Source organism: Muntiacus reevesi, chromosome 9 (genome assembly GCF_963930625.1).
Source record: "Muntiacus reevesi chromosome 9, mMunRee1.1, whole genome shotgun sequence".
Taxonomy (NCBI): Eukaryota; Metazoa; Chordata; class Mammalia; order Artiodactyla; family Cervidae; genus Muntiacus; species Muntiacus reevesi.
In genome coordinates, this window is record NC_089257.1 from 81,479,779 (window position 1) to 81,495,303 (window position 15,525).

Here is a 15,525-nt window from a genome sequence, read left to right on the forward strand (position 1 = left end):
TGAGAGTCCTTTGGACTGCAAGGTGGTCAAACCATTCAGTTGTAAAGGAAATCAGTCCTGAATATTCACTTAAAGAACTGATGGTGAAGCCAAAGCTCCAATACTTTGGCCACCTGATGGGAAGAACTGACTCACTGGAAAAGACCCTGATGCTGGGAAGGATTGAAGGCAGGAGGAAAAGGGGACAACAGAGGATGAGATGATTGGATGGCATCACTGACTCGATGGACTGACTCGATGGACATGAGTTGAGCATGCTCTGGGAGTTGGTGAAGGATAGGGAAGCCTGGCCTGTCCATGAGGTCGCAAAGAGTCAGACACAACTGAGCCATTGAATTGAATTGAATGGAACTGATGGAAAGACAGAAAGAGTAAATGGTGAACTTTACCAAATTATTTGGAAACAAAATTTGTTTTTGAAAAAAAAAAGCATTAGAGCTGTTTATCTCTCATTTTCATCCTTAACTATCCCTGGTTTAAAAAAAAAAAAAAAATGTTCTCCTGGGATTGAGAACAGTATGAAAGGATCACTTGAAGAGTAAAGAAATATAACACTCTCTCAACTTCATGAGGAACATAATGATGTAAGGAAGTATCTGAGAAGAAGGCAATAAAAGAGGGAGGCAATGCTATGTGAAATTGCACTTGCCAGTCCAGCATGTCAAAGTATGTCAGGAAATATTTTCTTGCATAAAAATAAATATGCTATCAATAACATTTTAAATAAGTGTATAAGTCTTCATTTTATATTGTAAAGATGAAAACCTTAGCAGACAGTCACTAATAGGTATTAACATATGAAATGCTATGGAAAATCTACTCACATTACTAAACATGACTTTTTAATGAAAGATTTTGTCATTACTTACATATGGTTTCTTAAATTTTCTCTACACAAAATGGTCTTTTGTACTGGATGCTTCAATGCATCTATTTAAAATATATCATAAAAACAGAAAATACTCTTCATGGTCTGAGTTATGGAGTATCTTTTTCTCCATTACTCTAATCTTTGAGACAGTAGCTAAATCTCTTCATTTGGTATTAGAAGGGCATTCTTGTAACTTTGCTTCTGTAACTGCCATGCTTTCTTTCTTTTATTCTTACCCATCTGCCTGAAAGTGAAAGTCACTCAGTCATGTACAACTCTTTGCGACCCTGTGGACAATGGGGTCCATGAAATCTATGGAATTCTCCAGGCCACAATACTGGAGTGGCTAGCCTTTCCCTCCTCCAGGGGATCTTCCCAACCCAGGGGTCAAACCCAGGTCTCCTGCATTGTAGGCGGATTCTTTACCAACTCAGGGAAGCTGACCCAATGCCTAAATGCATTAATAAGAAGTGTCCCCAAGCAATATTTAAGGGCTTAAAAACAGAACCAATTTCAGATACCATGGCATATTGGTATTAAATTTTTTATCTTAGTTTAAACAATTAAAAGCAAAGCTGTTTAATATTTTGAATCCCAACAAGTTTAATTTTTCACTTAAGACTTCTAAATAAGAAAAATAGAAAGTCCCTCAAATCTTACAAAAATGAAAATAAAAACTGAGTAGATTTATTTTTTACAAAATACATTTGCTTAAAAAATAACTTGTACCAATGGAAATATTTGTTGAATCAGTAGGTGTCAGAATCAGGCAGAGAATTCTCTGGTTAATTTAAACATTTCAAAACTCTGTAATATTATTTAGCTTTTACATGAAGTTTTAAGTCCTTATTTCCTGTCACCAGGATAAAAATAACAACTTTAGAGATTACAAGGAGATATATATTTTATGTGTTTTTCAACTTTAGAGTCCATGGCTTCTCAAGAGAAGATAATTTTCTAACTGAACATTCGGTCAGTGGAATGAGTTGATCTGCCAGTAAACTAAGGGCCATCCTGGGGAGCCCTTGATTGAGAGGGACTGAGTTCATGAGAACATGGCTTCTGCTAGGGGCCTTTGTGCTTTGTAATTTGCCCAGAGTCCTCACCATGAAAATATAAAGAGACTGTGTCTTTTTTCTAAATGGTCTATTTTCAAACAAAATATTTATTTTAGTGAGCCTGTGTAACAGCATTGTCATGGGAGTGTAAGAGGGGGACTTTACAGATTCCTGACCATCTGACACTGAATCATTACAGCTCCATATAAAATTAATAAGATTTCTTCTAAATGAGTGGCGTATATATAACATTCAGACACTAGCTGCTACTGTCACACATTTGTCATCTTATCTCTTATTAATCTATTTTCAGATATCTTGCATAAATTAGTCATAAAATTCTTTAAAGAGAAAATTTACTCCCTGATTTTTAAAAAATGTCAAAAGATGCTGAAAATATGACTGTCATTAGCAGGCTTTAAAAACAAAAGTGTTCATTGCATTTATATAACTCTAAAGTAATTTACTCCTCAGTATATACAAGAAGGTAATTGTAGCCAGATTCAGTATGCTGATACATTTTTATCCCTAAATAGAGCATTATAAACTGATACTAGTGTAATGACTCTAAACTCATTTAAACTTTCATTATGGTGCATTATATTGCATTTAATGTATCTAAAAAATTTTTTTTTCCATTTATTTTTATTAGTTGGAGGCTAATTACTTTACAATATTGTAGTAGTTTTTGCCACACATTGCCATGAATCAGCCATGGATTTACATGTGTCCCCCATCCTGATCCCCCCTCCCACCTCCCTCTCCATCCCATCCCTCTGGGTCTTCCCAGTGCACCAGCCCTGAGCACTTGTCTCATGCATCCAACCTGGGTTGGTGATCTCTTTCACACTTGATAATATACATGTTTCAATGCTATTCTCTCAGATCATCCCACCCTCACCTTCTCCCACAGAGTCCAAAAGTCTGTTCTATACATCTGTGTCTCTTTTTTCTGTTCTGCATATAATGTATTTTAAAAGGTAAATCATATCAGTAATTTTTAGAATACTTTTAAAATATATGTTCATGATAATATTTCAGATTTATGAATATATAGAAAGATATCTGATCATAACTTTAATACTCCAAGTTTCTGATAATGATGAGCTTTACTGTAAAGTGGGGCTTCCCTAATATCTCAGTTGGTAAAGAATCTGCCTGCAAAGCAGGAGATCCCAGTTCAATTCCTGGGTTGGGAAGATCCCCTGGAGAAGCTATAGGCTGCCCACTCCAGTATTCTTAGACTTCCCTTGTGGAAGAATCCAATGGTAAAGAATCTACCCACAATATGGGAGACCTGGGTTCAATTCCTGGGTTGGGAAGATCCCCTAGAGAAGGGAAAGGCTACTGACTCCAGTATTCTGGCCTGAAGAATTACATGGACTGAATAGTATAAAATATGAAAATTTGAAAAATATTTTATACTTAGTATAAAATATGAAAAGGTTCATATTCTTCATTCTGAACCTAGTCTGTCAGTTTTATTATCACCATACTCTATTCTGAAAAAAAAAAAAACAAAAATTAGCTCAATTATATTTTGATTTAACAAAAAGAAAGAGGTTATAAGATTGGATTTTTACTTTACATGACAATTATTTTAAAAATTATTAATTGTCATACAGCATTTCAAATTCCCAGCATAACACTTTGGTCTTTCCACATCTCTTCTTTTTTCCACACTGTTCTCCATTCCATCTTTTCTTCAGATATTTATTGAGGGACTCAGTTAAATTCAGCTACTCAGTTGTGTCTGACTCTTTGTGACTCCATGAACTGCAGCATGCCAGGCCTCCCTGTCCATTACCAATTGCCGAAGTCCACCCAAACCCATGTCCATTGAGTCGATGATGCCATCCAGTCATCTCATCCTCTGTCATCCTCTTCTCCTCCTGCCCTCAATCTTTCCCAGCATCAAGGTCTTTTCCAGTGAGTCAGCTCTTCACATCAGGTGGCCAAAGTATCAGAATTTCAGCTTCAACATCAGTCCTTCCAATGAGCACCCAGGACTGATCTCCTTTAAGGTGGACTGCTTGGGTTTTCCTTGCAGTCCAAGAGATTCTCAAGAGTCTTCTCCAACACGACAGTTTAAAAGCATCAATTCTTCAGTGCTCAACTTTCTTTATAGTCCAACTCTCACATCCATACATGACGACTGGAAAAACCGTAGCCTTGACTAGACGGACCTTTGTTGGCAAAGTAATGTCTCTGCTTTTTAGGTTGGTCATAACTTTCTATCCAAGGAGTAAACGTCTTTTAGTTTCATGGCTGCAATCACCATCTGCAGTGATTTTGGAGCCCAGAAAAATAAAGTCAGCCTCTGTTTCCCCATCTATTTGCCATGAAATGATGGGACCAGATGCCATGATCTTAGTTTTCTGAATGTTGAAATTTAAGCCAAATTTTTCGCTCTCCTCTTTCACTTTCATCAAGAGGCTCTTTAGTTCTTCTTCACTTTGTGTCATAAGGGTGGTGTCATCTGCATATCTGAGGTTATTGATATTCCTCCCGGCAATCTTGATTCCAGCTTGTGCTTCCTGCAGCCCAGCATTTCTCATGATGCGCTCTGCATATAAGTTAAATAAGTAGGGTGAAAATATACAGCCTTGATGTATTCCTTTTCTTATTTGGAACCAGTCTGTTGTTCCATGTCCAGTTCTAACTGTTGCTTCCTGACCTGCATACAGATTTCTCAGGAAGCAGGTCAGGTGGTCTGGTATTACCAAATCTCTTTCAGAATTTTCCACAGTTTATTGTGATCCACACAGTCAAAGACTTTGGCATAGTCAATAAATCAGAAATAGATATTTTTCTGGAACTGTCTTGTTTTTTGATGATCCAGCAGAGTAACTATTGCCTCTTATTAAAAGAAATATTCCTTTCTTAAGCAAATTAATTTAATTATTTTAGTAGAGATTTAATACTCAGAAAGGCAAATCATTTTACATAATTAGCAAATAGCTCTTTTCCACAATATTTCATATCATGCCTCACACATAGGTGATTGTTAATGTTTTTTGAAGACATGACTAAATAGAATGGATGAAATGGAACAGGATAAATTGAACAATATGGAATTCAACTTAATGAATTATGTTGATAATTATTTCAATATAAATACAATAGCTAAACTTCAAGTCTTTTTTCAAAGCATGGTAATGATTCTCTTGATAAATTCCCTACCTATGAATAAACTCCAAATCAAACTATTTTGAAGTTTGTCCCAATTATCAGTTGTTTCCCCAAAATTAATGGCTTAAAAAATCTATCCATTACTTGCTCTTATAGTTTTGACAGCAGACAGCCATAGCCAATTTCTTACCAGGGATATCTCATGCACGTGTGTCTAATGGTGGTTGAAGTGGGAATCATTTGAAGGATTCACTGCATCTGGTGTCTGGGCTGGGATGCTGGAATAGGTGAGGGTGAGTTGGATCTCCTCTCCATGGGATTTTCCAAATGACTAACTTGAACTTCCTGACAGAATAGTAGCATCAGTTTAACAGGATTTCTAACCAGGCAGTTGGATTGCCTCATAAGCATTCCAGGAGATATGGGATGAAGCTGCAAAGCCTCTTATGACACTCTCCTCAAAAGTCATGCTGTGTCATTTCTTCCAATGCCATTTGAGTCAAATATAGGCATACTTAATTTTATTGCACTTAATTGATTTTTGGAAATGTTGTACTTTTTTTTTTTTTTTATTTTTTACAAATTGAAGCTTTATGACAAGCCTGTGTTAAAGAAGTCTATTAGTGCCATTTTTTCCAACAGCATTTTCTCACTTCCTGTCTCAGTGTCACATTTTGGTAATTTTTCCAATATTTCAAGCTTTCTAATTATTGTGATATTTGTTATGGTAATCTGTGATTAATGATCTTCAATCCTACAATTTCAATTGTTTGGGGGCACCATAAGCCACACCCATATAAGAAGGCAAGTTTAATTAACAAATGTTGTTTGCACTCTGATTATTCCACTGACCATCTGTTTCCCTATATCTCTCTCTCCTTGGGCTTGCTATTCGCTGAGGCACAATAATTTTGATATTGGGCCAATTAATAACCCTATAATGCCTGTAAAGTGTTCAAGTGAAGAAATGGTTGTATCTCTCTCACTTTAAATCAAAAGCCAGAAAAGATTAAGCTTAGAGAGGAAGGTATGTCAAAAGTTGACATAAGTTGAAAGCTATGCCTTTTGCACCAGTTAGCCAAGTTAGCAAAGGAAAAAGGCTTGAAGGAAATTGAAAGTGCTGTTCTAGTGAATACAAAGATGACAAGAAAAGGAGACAGGCTTATTGCTGATAAGAAAGTTTGGGGTCTGGATGGAAGATCAAGCCAGCCACAACATTACCTTAAGCTAAAGCCCATCCAGAGCAAAGTCTCACCTCCCTTTAATTTTATGAAGGCTGAAGAAAGCTGAAGAAGAAAAACTTGAGACAGCAGAAGTTGGTTCTGGAGGTTTAAAGAAACGGGCCATCTTCACAGCATAAAAGTTCAAGGTGAAACAGTAAGTGCTGGTGCAGAAGCTGCAACCAGTTATCCAGAAGATCTAGGCAAGATGATTAATCAAAATGGCTCCAATAGACAACCAATTTTCATTGTAGTAAAAATAGCCTTCTATTGGAAGATGATGCCATCTAGCATTTTCATAACTAGAGAGGAAAAGTCAATGCATGACTTCAAATTTCAACAGACAAATTGACTCTCTTGTTAGAGGCTAATGCAAGTTGAAGCCAATGCTCATTTACCTCTTTGAAAAGCCTAGGACCCTTAAGAACTAGGCTGAATATATTCTGCCTGTGCTCTATAAATGGAACAACAAAACATGAAATACAGCATATCTGTCTACAACATTGTATACTATATACGTTAAGCCCACTGTTGAGTCTTACTGCTCAGAAAAAAATAAAAATTCTTTTCAAGATATCACTACTCTATGACAATGCATCTGATGACCCAAGAGCTCTGATGGAGATGTAGAACGAGATTTATGCTGTTTTAATGCCTGCTAACATAATATTCATTCTGCAGCCCATGGATTAAGGAGTAATTTTGAATTTTAAGTCTTTTTATTTCAGAAATACATTTCATAAGGCTACAGCTGCCATAGATAGTGATTTCACTGATAGGCAAAATAAACTGAAATTCTTCTGGAAAGGATTCATCATCCTAATGCCGTTAAGTGTATTTGTGATTCATGGGAAGAAGTAAAAAAATCAACATTAACAGGAATTTGGAAGAAGTTGATTCCAACATTTAGGAATGACAGAGGGACTTAAGACTTCAGTGGTTGAAGATGTAATAGAAATAGCAAGATAATTAAAATTAGAAGTGTAGGTTGTAGCTGTTGGTCAAATTCCTGCATTCTCACAATACAACTTTAACAAACAAAGAGTTGCTTCTTATGCAAGTGCTAAGAAAATAATTTCTTGAGATGGAATCTACTGTTGGAAAAAATGCTGTGAAAATCATTGAAATAGCAACAAAGGAGTGAGAATATTACATAAACTTAATAAGTCAATGACAAGCTGTGAGAGAACAGACTCCAGTTTAGAAAGAAATTCCACTACGGGTAAAATACTATTTGGCATCATTGTGCTACAGAGAATTCATTCATGAAAGGAAAAGTAAATAGACATGTTGTTTATTTTAAGAAATTGCCATAGTCACCCCAACTTTTAGCAACCACCACTTTGATCAGTTGGCAGCCATCAATATTGAGGCAAGACTTTCCACCAAACAAAAGATTACAACTTATTGAACAGTCAGATGATGGTTAGCAGTTTTTAGCAATAAAATATGTTTAATAAAGGCATGTACATTGTTTTTTTAGACAAAATGTTATTGCATACTTGATAGACTATAGTATAATGTAAACAAGTTTTTTTTTTTTAAATGGACTTGAAAATAAGAAAGTTGCATGACTTGCTTTATTGCCATATTAGCTGTATTATGGTGACTTCCCAGGTGGTGCTAGTGGTAAAGAAACCATCTGCCAATGAAGGAGACTTAAGAGATGAGGGTTCAATCCCTGGGTCAGGAAGATCCCCTGGAGGAGGGCATGGCAACCCACACCAGTATTGTTGCCTGGAGAATGCCATGGACAGAGGAGCCTGGAAGGCTACAGTCCTTAGGGTTGTGAAGAGTCGGACACGACTGAAGTGATTTAAGCATGCCCACAAGAAAAAAATCCACAGTATCACCAGAGTATGCCTATAATCACAGGCTAACCCAGATTCAAGGAAGTTTAAGGAACAGGCTTCATCTTTCAATAAGGGAATGACCTGCATGTGCAAGAGGAAAAAAATTCGCTGGTGGCCATCATATACCCAGGCTGCCACAAAATCCTAAACACTTTCTTCAGTTAACAGTGAAAGGAAGAAGGATCTCCATAACCCTTGCTTTCTGGAACAAATCAGGCTTTAGAATCAAATCTAAATTCAAATCTCTGCTGTGCCATGCACTAGTGGTGATTTGAGTAACTTCTCACTAGAAGGGATTCTCTGACTTCTACTGCCTCATGTAATACCTAACATACAGTGAGGTTATTGACTAAGTAACATTTATTCTTAGTCAACCAAATGACCTTTAAAAGTCTATTACATCCTCTATGAAATAGGAGTTATAATACCCACTTCACAGTAACATAGAAATAAGTGAACAAGCTAATGTTTGCAAAATACTCAATAGTGAGGATATGGTAGCTATTGGTATTATTATTACAGTTAATATTCTTATCATTATTGTATTATTATCATTATAGTCACACCTCCATGTCCCTGTCATATAGTCTAGCAACTTGTTAGACATCTTCAGCAACTGGATCTTATTTATTTTCCATACCTCATGTTTATCTACCATTTTAATTCTCTGAAAATTGGTTGTACATCAAGTGAAAGGATTCTTCCCTAAGTACTTGACCTAATAACTGTATTTCCCGCTTAATTCCAGATAAATACAAACTTTCATCAAAAGTTCCCTACATTGAAATCTCAAATTATATAATTTTTATCTATCTTTCCCTCCTAGTAACCTGGTTTCTGGATTTCATTATTTTATTCTTGTCTGCCAGCACCAATCTGGCTTCCCTGGACGCCCTAGTCCTCCTTGAGGCCATAGCCATTCATACCATTGGCATCTTTGATGATAAGTCATATCAAATTTATAAACTAAGCCTGAATTGACCCAGTTAACCACTTTCTCTGGCCCTGATCCTGGCTTTCTAGCCTAAGCTTGCTGAGTTAGTCAGTTCTACTTCACAATGGTGATATTGAGGCAAACTTGAATTCCAAACTATTCCAAATAGTTCACTCTTCCTTTCTTTTCTCATTTTATCATGGGCTTTATCCAGACATTTCCCAGTTTCTTCTAGCTCCCAGTCCCACTCTCACCCAACCACCTTCACTTTGTGTTTTTTTTTTTCCTTCTTTAGTTAAAAAAGGAGAAACTTCCTGAATGAACTCTCCCAGCTTCTTGACATTTCAAAAGCTTTCTCTCTATACTGAGTTTCTTCGTTAATTTCTCCAGAGGAAAAAAAATTGCCACTTCTCATGGTTATTCTCTACATGTCTACTCACAATCCCAGTATTTGTTACCTTCTTGGTGGAATAATCCTTTTCTTCTAAGTCTTTGGTCTCTACTACCCACTGCTGTTTCTCACTCTTGATAAAAATGCTCATTTCTCATTGCCTAAAAATGTCACTTGTATGGTGACCCTTTTAAACACTTTGTCCATCCCTTTGTCCCTTCATTATTGAACATTTCTCCTCAGAGGACTTGACTGCCTCCATCTATTTGGCACTCCACCATTTCTTAGCTCTTTCCTGTCTAGGTCAGCACTTACTGCTCAAACTTCATAATAACCAAATCCAGAGAGCAACTTGCTAAACAAGGACTAAATTAGAAAAAAAATCTAAAATATTTGCAGGTGGGATGTTTTTAATTGAAAATAAAAGATCATTAAAGCTTTGATTGTTCATATTAGGGAATAGAAAAACATTAAGAAGAAAACTGACATTTGTGCTTAGCCACTAAAATATGAATACTATACATATTTTTAATGTTATTAGAAATCACTATTTTAGAAGTAGTAACACAGGGGCATACATCTCCTCATGTCAGATCATGGTTGTTTCTTGAATCTAAAGTCTAATGCATGTCAATTGATAAACATAATTCTATACTATACCAATTTTTTATGATCAAAAGGGGAATCATATTCTCTGATTAACCATCCTCTCATACTCACCAAAAAAAAAAAAAAAATCATTATCATCGTCATCATCATCATCTAATCACACCTTCCTTTTAACTTCTCACAACATTTCTCCATGCCTCACTTCTAGGATATATCCTTCCTTGGTCTGAACTCTCAATATTTCAGAGCCTTTCATTTTTCCCCTGTTAGAGTTTAAGCTCCTTGGTAAGTACATCACACTATTTGTACACTGTAGGTTAGCTGAAAATTAGGCCCGTACACCTGTAACTTTGTGGTAATGATGGGGTCATTTCTGTTTCTAGTAGCATCGCCTCTTTCTCTGTCACTGCCTCTGTAAGGTGTGATTGATTCCAGCAGTCAGAGTAGCTACTGACATTCAAGTCCTTGTGTTCGTTTCTAATTATTTTTTTGCATGTCTATAAAATGCAAAGTTAACTGGTGGTTGTATCCAAGCACAAAGTATTATGAAAAAAATCTATAATTAAATTATCCTCAGAAATCATGGAAATCAACTTGCATCCCATCTCTTTTTACTGGCAATGTTCATTACTAAATATGTATTTCATTAAAATGCTTTACTAGCTTGATTGGGTCCTTATTGGAGACACAATTTATCATGGCTCCTCAACATGGCTTGACTTTAACTTTTTCCCTTCTCTTTTGCCGACAGGTCCCCCAGGCCCACCAGGGATAGTGATTGTGGAGGAAATCACGGAGAGCACAGCCACGCTCTCCTGGAGTCCAGCGGCTGACAACCACAGCCCCATCTCCTCCTACAACCTGCAGGCTCGCAGCCCCTTCTCCCTGGGCTGGCAAACGGTAAAAACAGGTAAGAGGCTCTAAGACAACATCAGACACAGACAGAGCAGCTTCTGATGTCATGAGCTGTATTTGCTAACAATCTCAGCAGGATTATTTTGGATTTGGGAAATTTTATTACTTATGACAATATTACACTGGAGGAGGACACAGCTACCCACTCTAGTATTCTTGCCTGGAAAAGTGAAAGTGAAGTCGCTCAGTCATGTCCGACTCTTTGCGACCCCATGGACTCTAGCTTACCAGGCTTGTTTGTCCATGGGATTTTCTAGGCAACAGTAGTACTGGAGGGGGGTGCCATTTCCTTCTCCAGGGGAGCTTCCCGACCCAGGGATCGAACCTGGGTCTCCTACATTGCGGGCAGATGCTTTACCCTCTGAGCCACCAGGGAAGCATGCTACCCTGGAGAATCCCACAGACAGAGGAGCCTGGCGGACTACAGTCCATAGGTCGCCAAGAGTTGGACACGCCTGAAGCCACTTTGCACGCAGGCACGCATGAAAATCTTAACCATTGTTTGCTTCTTTTTATAAAGCCACTTTGTTTTCTTCTCTTCTCATTTCCCAAAGATGGACCACATTATTTATCTTTGTTTGTTTATTGAAACAACGTTAGACTCATGTAAAAGCTGCAAAAATAATACAAAGATTTTCTGTGAGCCCATCTGTCAACTTCCCTGCTATTCTACCTAACGATGGTACAATGATCAAATCAGGAAACTGACATTGATACAACGCTATAAACCACAGATCATATTCAAATTTCACCAGGTTTTATGTACAATTTTTTTTAGTGAATAGTTCCATAAAATTCTATGAAGTTTATTATATAGATTCAAACCTCCACCAAGACAGTCAGAAGTAGAACTGCTCCATTACTCCACTTCCTTGCTCTATGCCTTTAGAGTAACACACCCATTTTATTTATAAAAATAAAATCTAACATAAAATGACATTATTTAAAATAACAGCATTCTAATGCTTACTTCTAAGATATTTGCATTATAGTTGCATTATTTTAAAAATAATTTTCCCCTGATGGCTTTCTTTTCATGTTATAACTAAACTTCCTTTCCCTCTCTAAATGTGGCTATCTGCAGGGATATGTGAAATTACTCACTTGATAGTTATTACCTATTTAACATGTTGATATTTGAAAAGCAAACAGTATCTATAAAATGTAATCTTCAGAAGCAGTTGTCCATACTGAGAATGGATTTGTGACTTTATTTTCTATCTAAATATAAAACTGATTTACCTGCATAGAAGTGAAATATAAAATCAGTAAAATATCTCAGTGCAGTAACCATAAAACTCCATTAATCTGAATGTTATAGGAGTAAAGTAGTCCATTTCATTGCTTAAATTAAATCTGAGCAGAAACTTGTAATCTGGGGGCAAAAGTACATTCATCCAAATGCAAAATATTGATATGATTCAAGTTTTTCTTGATATTAGGTTCCTATAGTAATCCATAAAATTCAGTAAAATTATCATTATAGTGTACTATACATGGGTACAAATTTGTTTTATAATATAAATAATGTATAGAATTGTGGGTATCAGCTTCATTCCTGGTTCCATTTTAATCCTGAGATGCAACTGTAAAGCCAAGAAATTGAGGAAATCTCTATGTTTGGTAGATGATTCTGGAAAGGATGCAAATTCAGACCACATGAGCAGGTTTATACAAGAATTCTTATAACCTTCATTTATAAGGTGCTCCCAAGTCATCCTAAGTGTGAGAGCCCTAACATTTTGGTCTGCTGTTGGGAAATGGATTTACCTTCAAACTTCATGTTGTGCATTCAGCAAGCTCATTCTCTTGCCTGTAGCTATTCTGCCTACCCTTGCCACACTGCCTAAAATACTTGCTTCCTGGGATGTTTCCCTTGTGGTACATTGCAGTACATAACATGTGTTTCCTTGCCTATCCCATACCCATGTTCTTGTGCTTCTTAACACAGTACAACTATCCAGGATATCTCACCTTCCATAGTTTCTTAGTTGATCTCATTCCTTGATTTCTTACATACCTTGATTCAACTGTTTGTAATTTCTGTTGTTTGATAGATAGAGCGCTTCCCAGGTGGTGTTAGTGGTAAAGAATCTTCCTGCCAATGAAGAAGATGTAAGAGATATGGGTTTGATCCCTGGGTCAAGAAGATGCCCTGGAGAAAGAAATGACAACCCACTCCAGTAATCTTCCCAGAAAAATCCCGATGACAGAGGAGCCTGGCAGGCTACAGTCCATGGGATTACAAAGAGTCGGACACAAGTGAGCATCTGAGCTCAGCACAACACACAGATAGACAGACAATGATAGATAGTGGATATATAGATTTGTGTGTATATATATATATATCATGTATATATATACATATGTAAAAATATATAAACTTTGAATTTTTTGGCATAAACTAAGGAAAAACAAAAGAGTGGTGTGCATTTCTGTATGTGTAGAGGGTTTAATTGTTTTGATTAAATGGTATTTGGGGTTTGTTTACTTATTTTAAAAGTCCCTGATATAAAATTGCATTCTTATCTAATTAATTTGAATGTTGAAAATATATCTGAATTATTGTTGCTCTTTTAGTCGTTAAGTCATATTTGACTCTTTGTAACCCTGTGGACTATAGCCTACCAGGCTCCTCTCTCCCTGAGATATCTCAGGCAAAAATACTGGAGCGGGTTGCCATTTTCTTCTCCAGGGGATCTTCCCAAACCAGAGATCGTCTCCTGCATTGACAGGTGGATTCTTTTCCACTGAGCCACCAGGGAAAGCCCTATATTTGAATAGAGAGCTCTTTTTCAAATCAGTTCAGTAAATGCTGGAGTGGGTGCAGAGAAAAAGGAACCCTCTTACACTGTTGGTGGGAATGCAAACTAGTACAGCCACTATCGAGAACAGTGCGGAGATTCCTTAGAAAGCTGGAAATAGAACTGCCATATGACCCAGCAATCCCACTGCTGGGCATACACACTGAGGAAACCAGAATTGAAAGAGACACATGTACCCCAATGTTCATCGTAGCACTGTTTACAATAGCCAGGACATGGAAGCAACCTAGATGCCCATAAAATGAATGGATAAGAAAGCTGTGGTACATATACACAATGGAATATTACTCAGCTATTAAAAAGAATGCACTTGAATCAGTTCTAATGAGGTGGATGAAACTGGAGCCTATTATACAGAGCGAAGTAAGTCAGAAAGAAAAATACCAATATAGTATATTAACGCATATATATATATTTTAGAAAGATGGTAATGATGACCCTACATGCAAAACAGCAAAAGAGACACATATGTAAAGAACAGACTGTTGGACTCTGTGGGAGAAGGTGAGGATGGGATGTTTTGAGAGAATAGCATTGAAACATGTATATTACCATATGTGAAATAGATGACCAGTCCAAGTTTGATGCATGAAACAGGGCACTCAGAGAGTGCACTGGGATGACCCTGAGAGATGGGATGGGGAGGGAGGTGGGAGGAAGAGTCAGGATGGGGAACACATGTACACCCATGGCTGATCCATGTGAATGTATAGCAAAAACCACCATAATATTGCAAAGTAATCAGCCTCCAATTAAAATAATTTTTTAAAATAAATAAACAAAAGGCAACACTAAAAATAGTAATAAAGAAATAAAATCAGTTCAGTAAGTGCTTAAAATAATCGAATTGTATTGCATTTACAAGTAAACATATATTTTTCAAAAGTGTATTCCTATAAACAATCAATTTTGTTTGCCCTTCATAGTGATATCAAATCATTCTCTAGCAAGGTGTCTCCTCACCTAAGGTGGTCACACATTTCTCGAAAACTCAGCATCACTTGCAGCTATTGTAGAGGCATTGCTACCCATCAGGCAAGCCACGGGGCAGTTGTCAACTTTTCCATGCTTTACAGCAGGAGTCCCCAACTCCTGGGCTGGGGCCCAGTACTGTTAGCCTTTTAGCAGGAGGTGAGTGGCAGGCCAGCGAAGCTTCATCTGACACTTCTCATCACTTGCATTACTGCCTGGTCCGTGGAAAAATGATCTTTCACAAAACCGATCCCTTGTGCCAAAAATGTTGGGGACTTCTACTCTAAAGCAGCTGTTTAAAATGTTTCTTGGGTTTTGCTTCTAGTGCAAACTCATCGCCTGTGTTAGCGAAAGAGGTTTTGGGGGGGCTACATCATCTTCACTGGGGCAGTGGATCTTTTGCTTTCATAGTTATTATCTAACCCAAATCAATTTCAGTAGAGATATGCCCTAATATGGGCTTTCCTGGTGGCTCAGTGGTAAAGAATCGCCTGCAATGCAGGAGACCCAGGTTCTATCCCTGGGTCAGGAAGATTCCCTGGAGGAGGACTTGGCAACTCACTCGCCTGGATAATCTATGGACGAGAAGCCTGGCAGGCTATAGTCCATAGGGTCACAAAGAGCTGGACACAACTGAAGTGACTGGGCGCACACGCAGGCACATGCTTTAATGCAGAAATACATGTTAGGAAAAAAAAGATTTAGTTCTGCAGTTTGAACACTAAAGATGTTAATGTAATGCATA

The 15,525-nt window shown here is 37.3% G+C and overlaps 1 protein-coding gene across 1 annotated transcript in view; it reads left to right on the forward strand.

The window, feature by feature from the left end:
• CNTN5 (contactin 5) overlaps positions 1–15,525 on the forward strand; it is a 1,527,443-nt gene that overhangs the window by 1,417,456 nt on the left and 94,462 nt on the right. Inside the window, exon 17 of the mRNA XM_065944251.1 lies at positions 10,820–10,978. Coding sequence (XP_065800323.1) covers positions 10,820–10,978 — 159 coding nt within the window. The remainder of the gene's footprint in view (positions 1–10,819; positions 10,979–15,525) is intronic.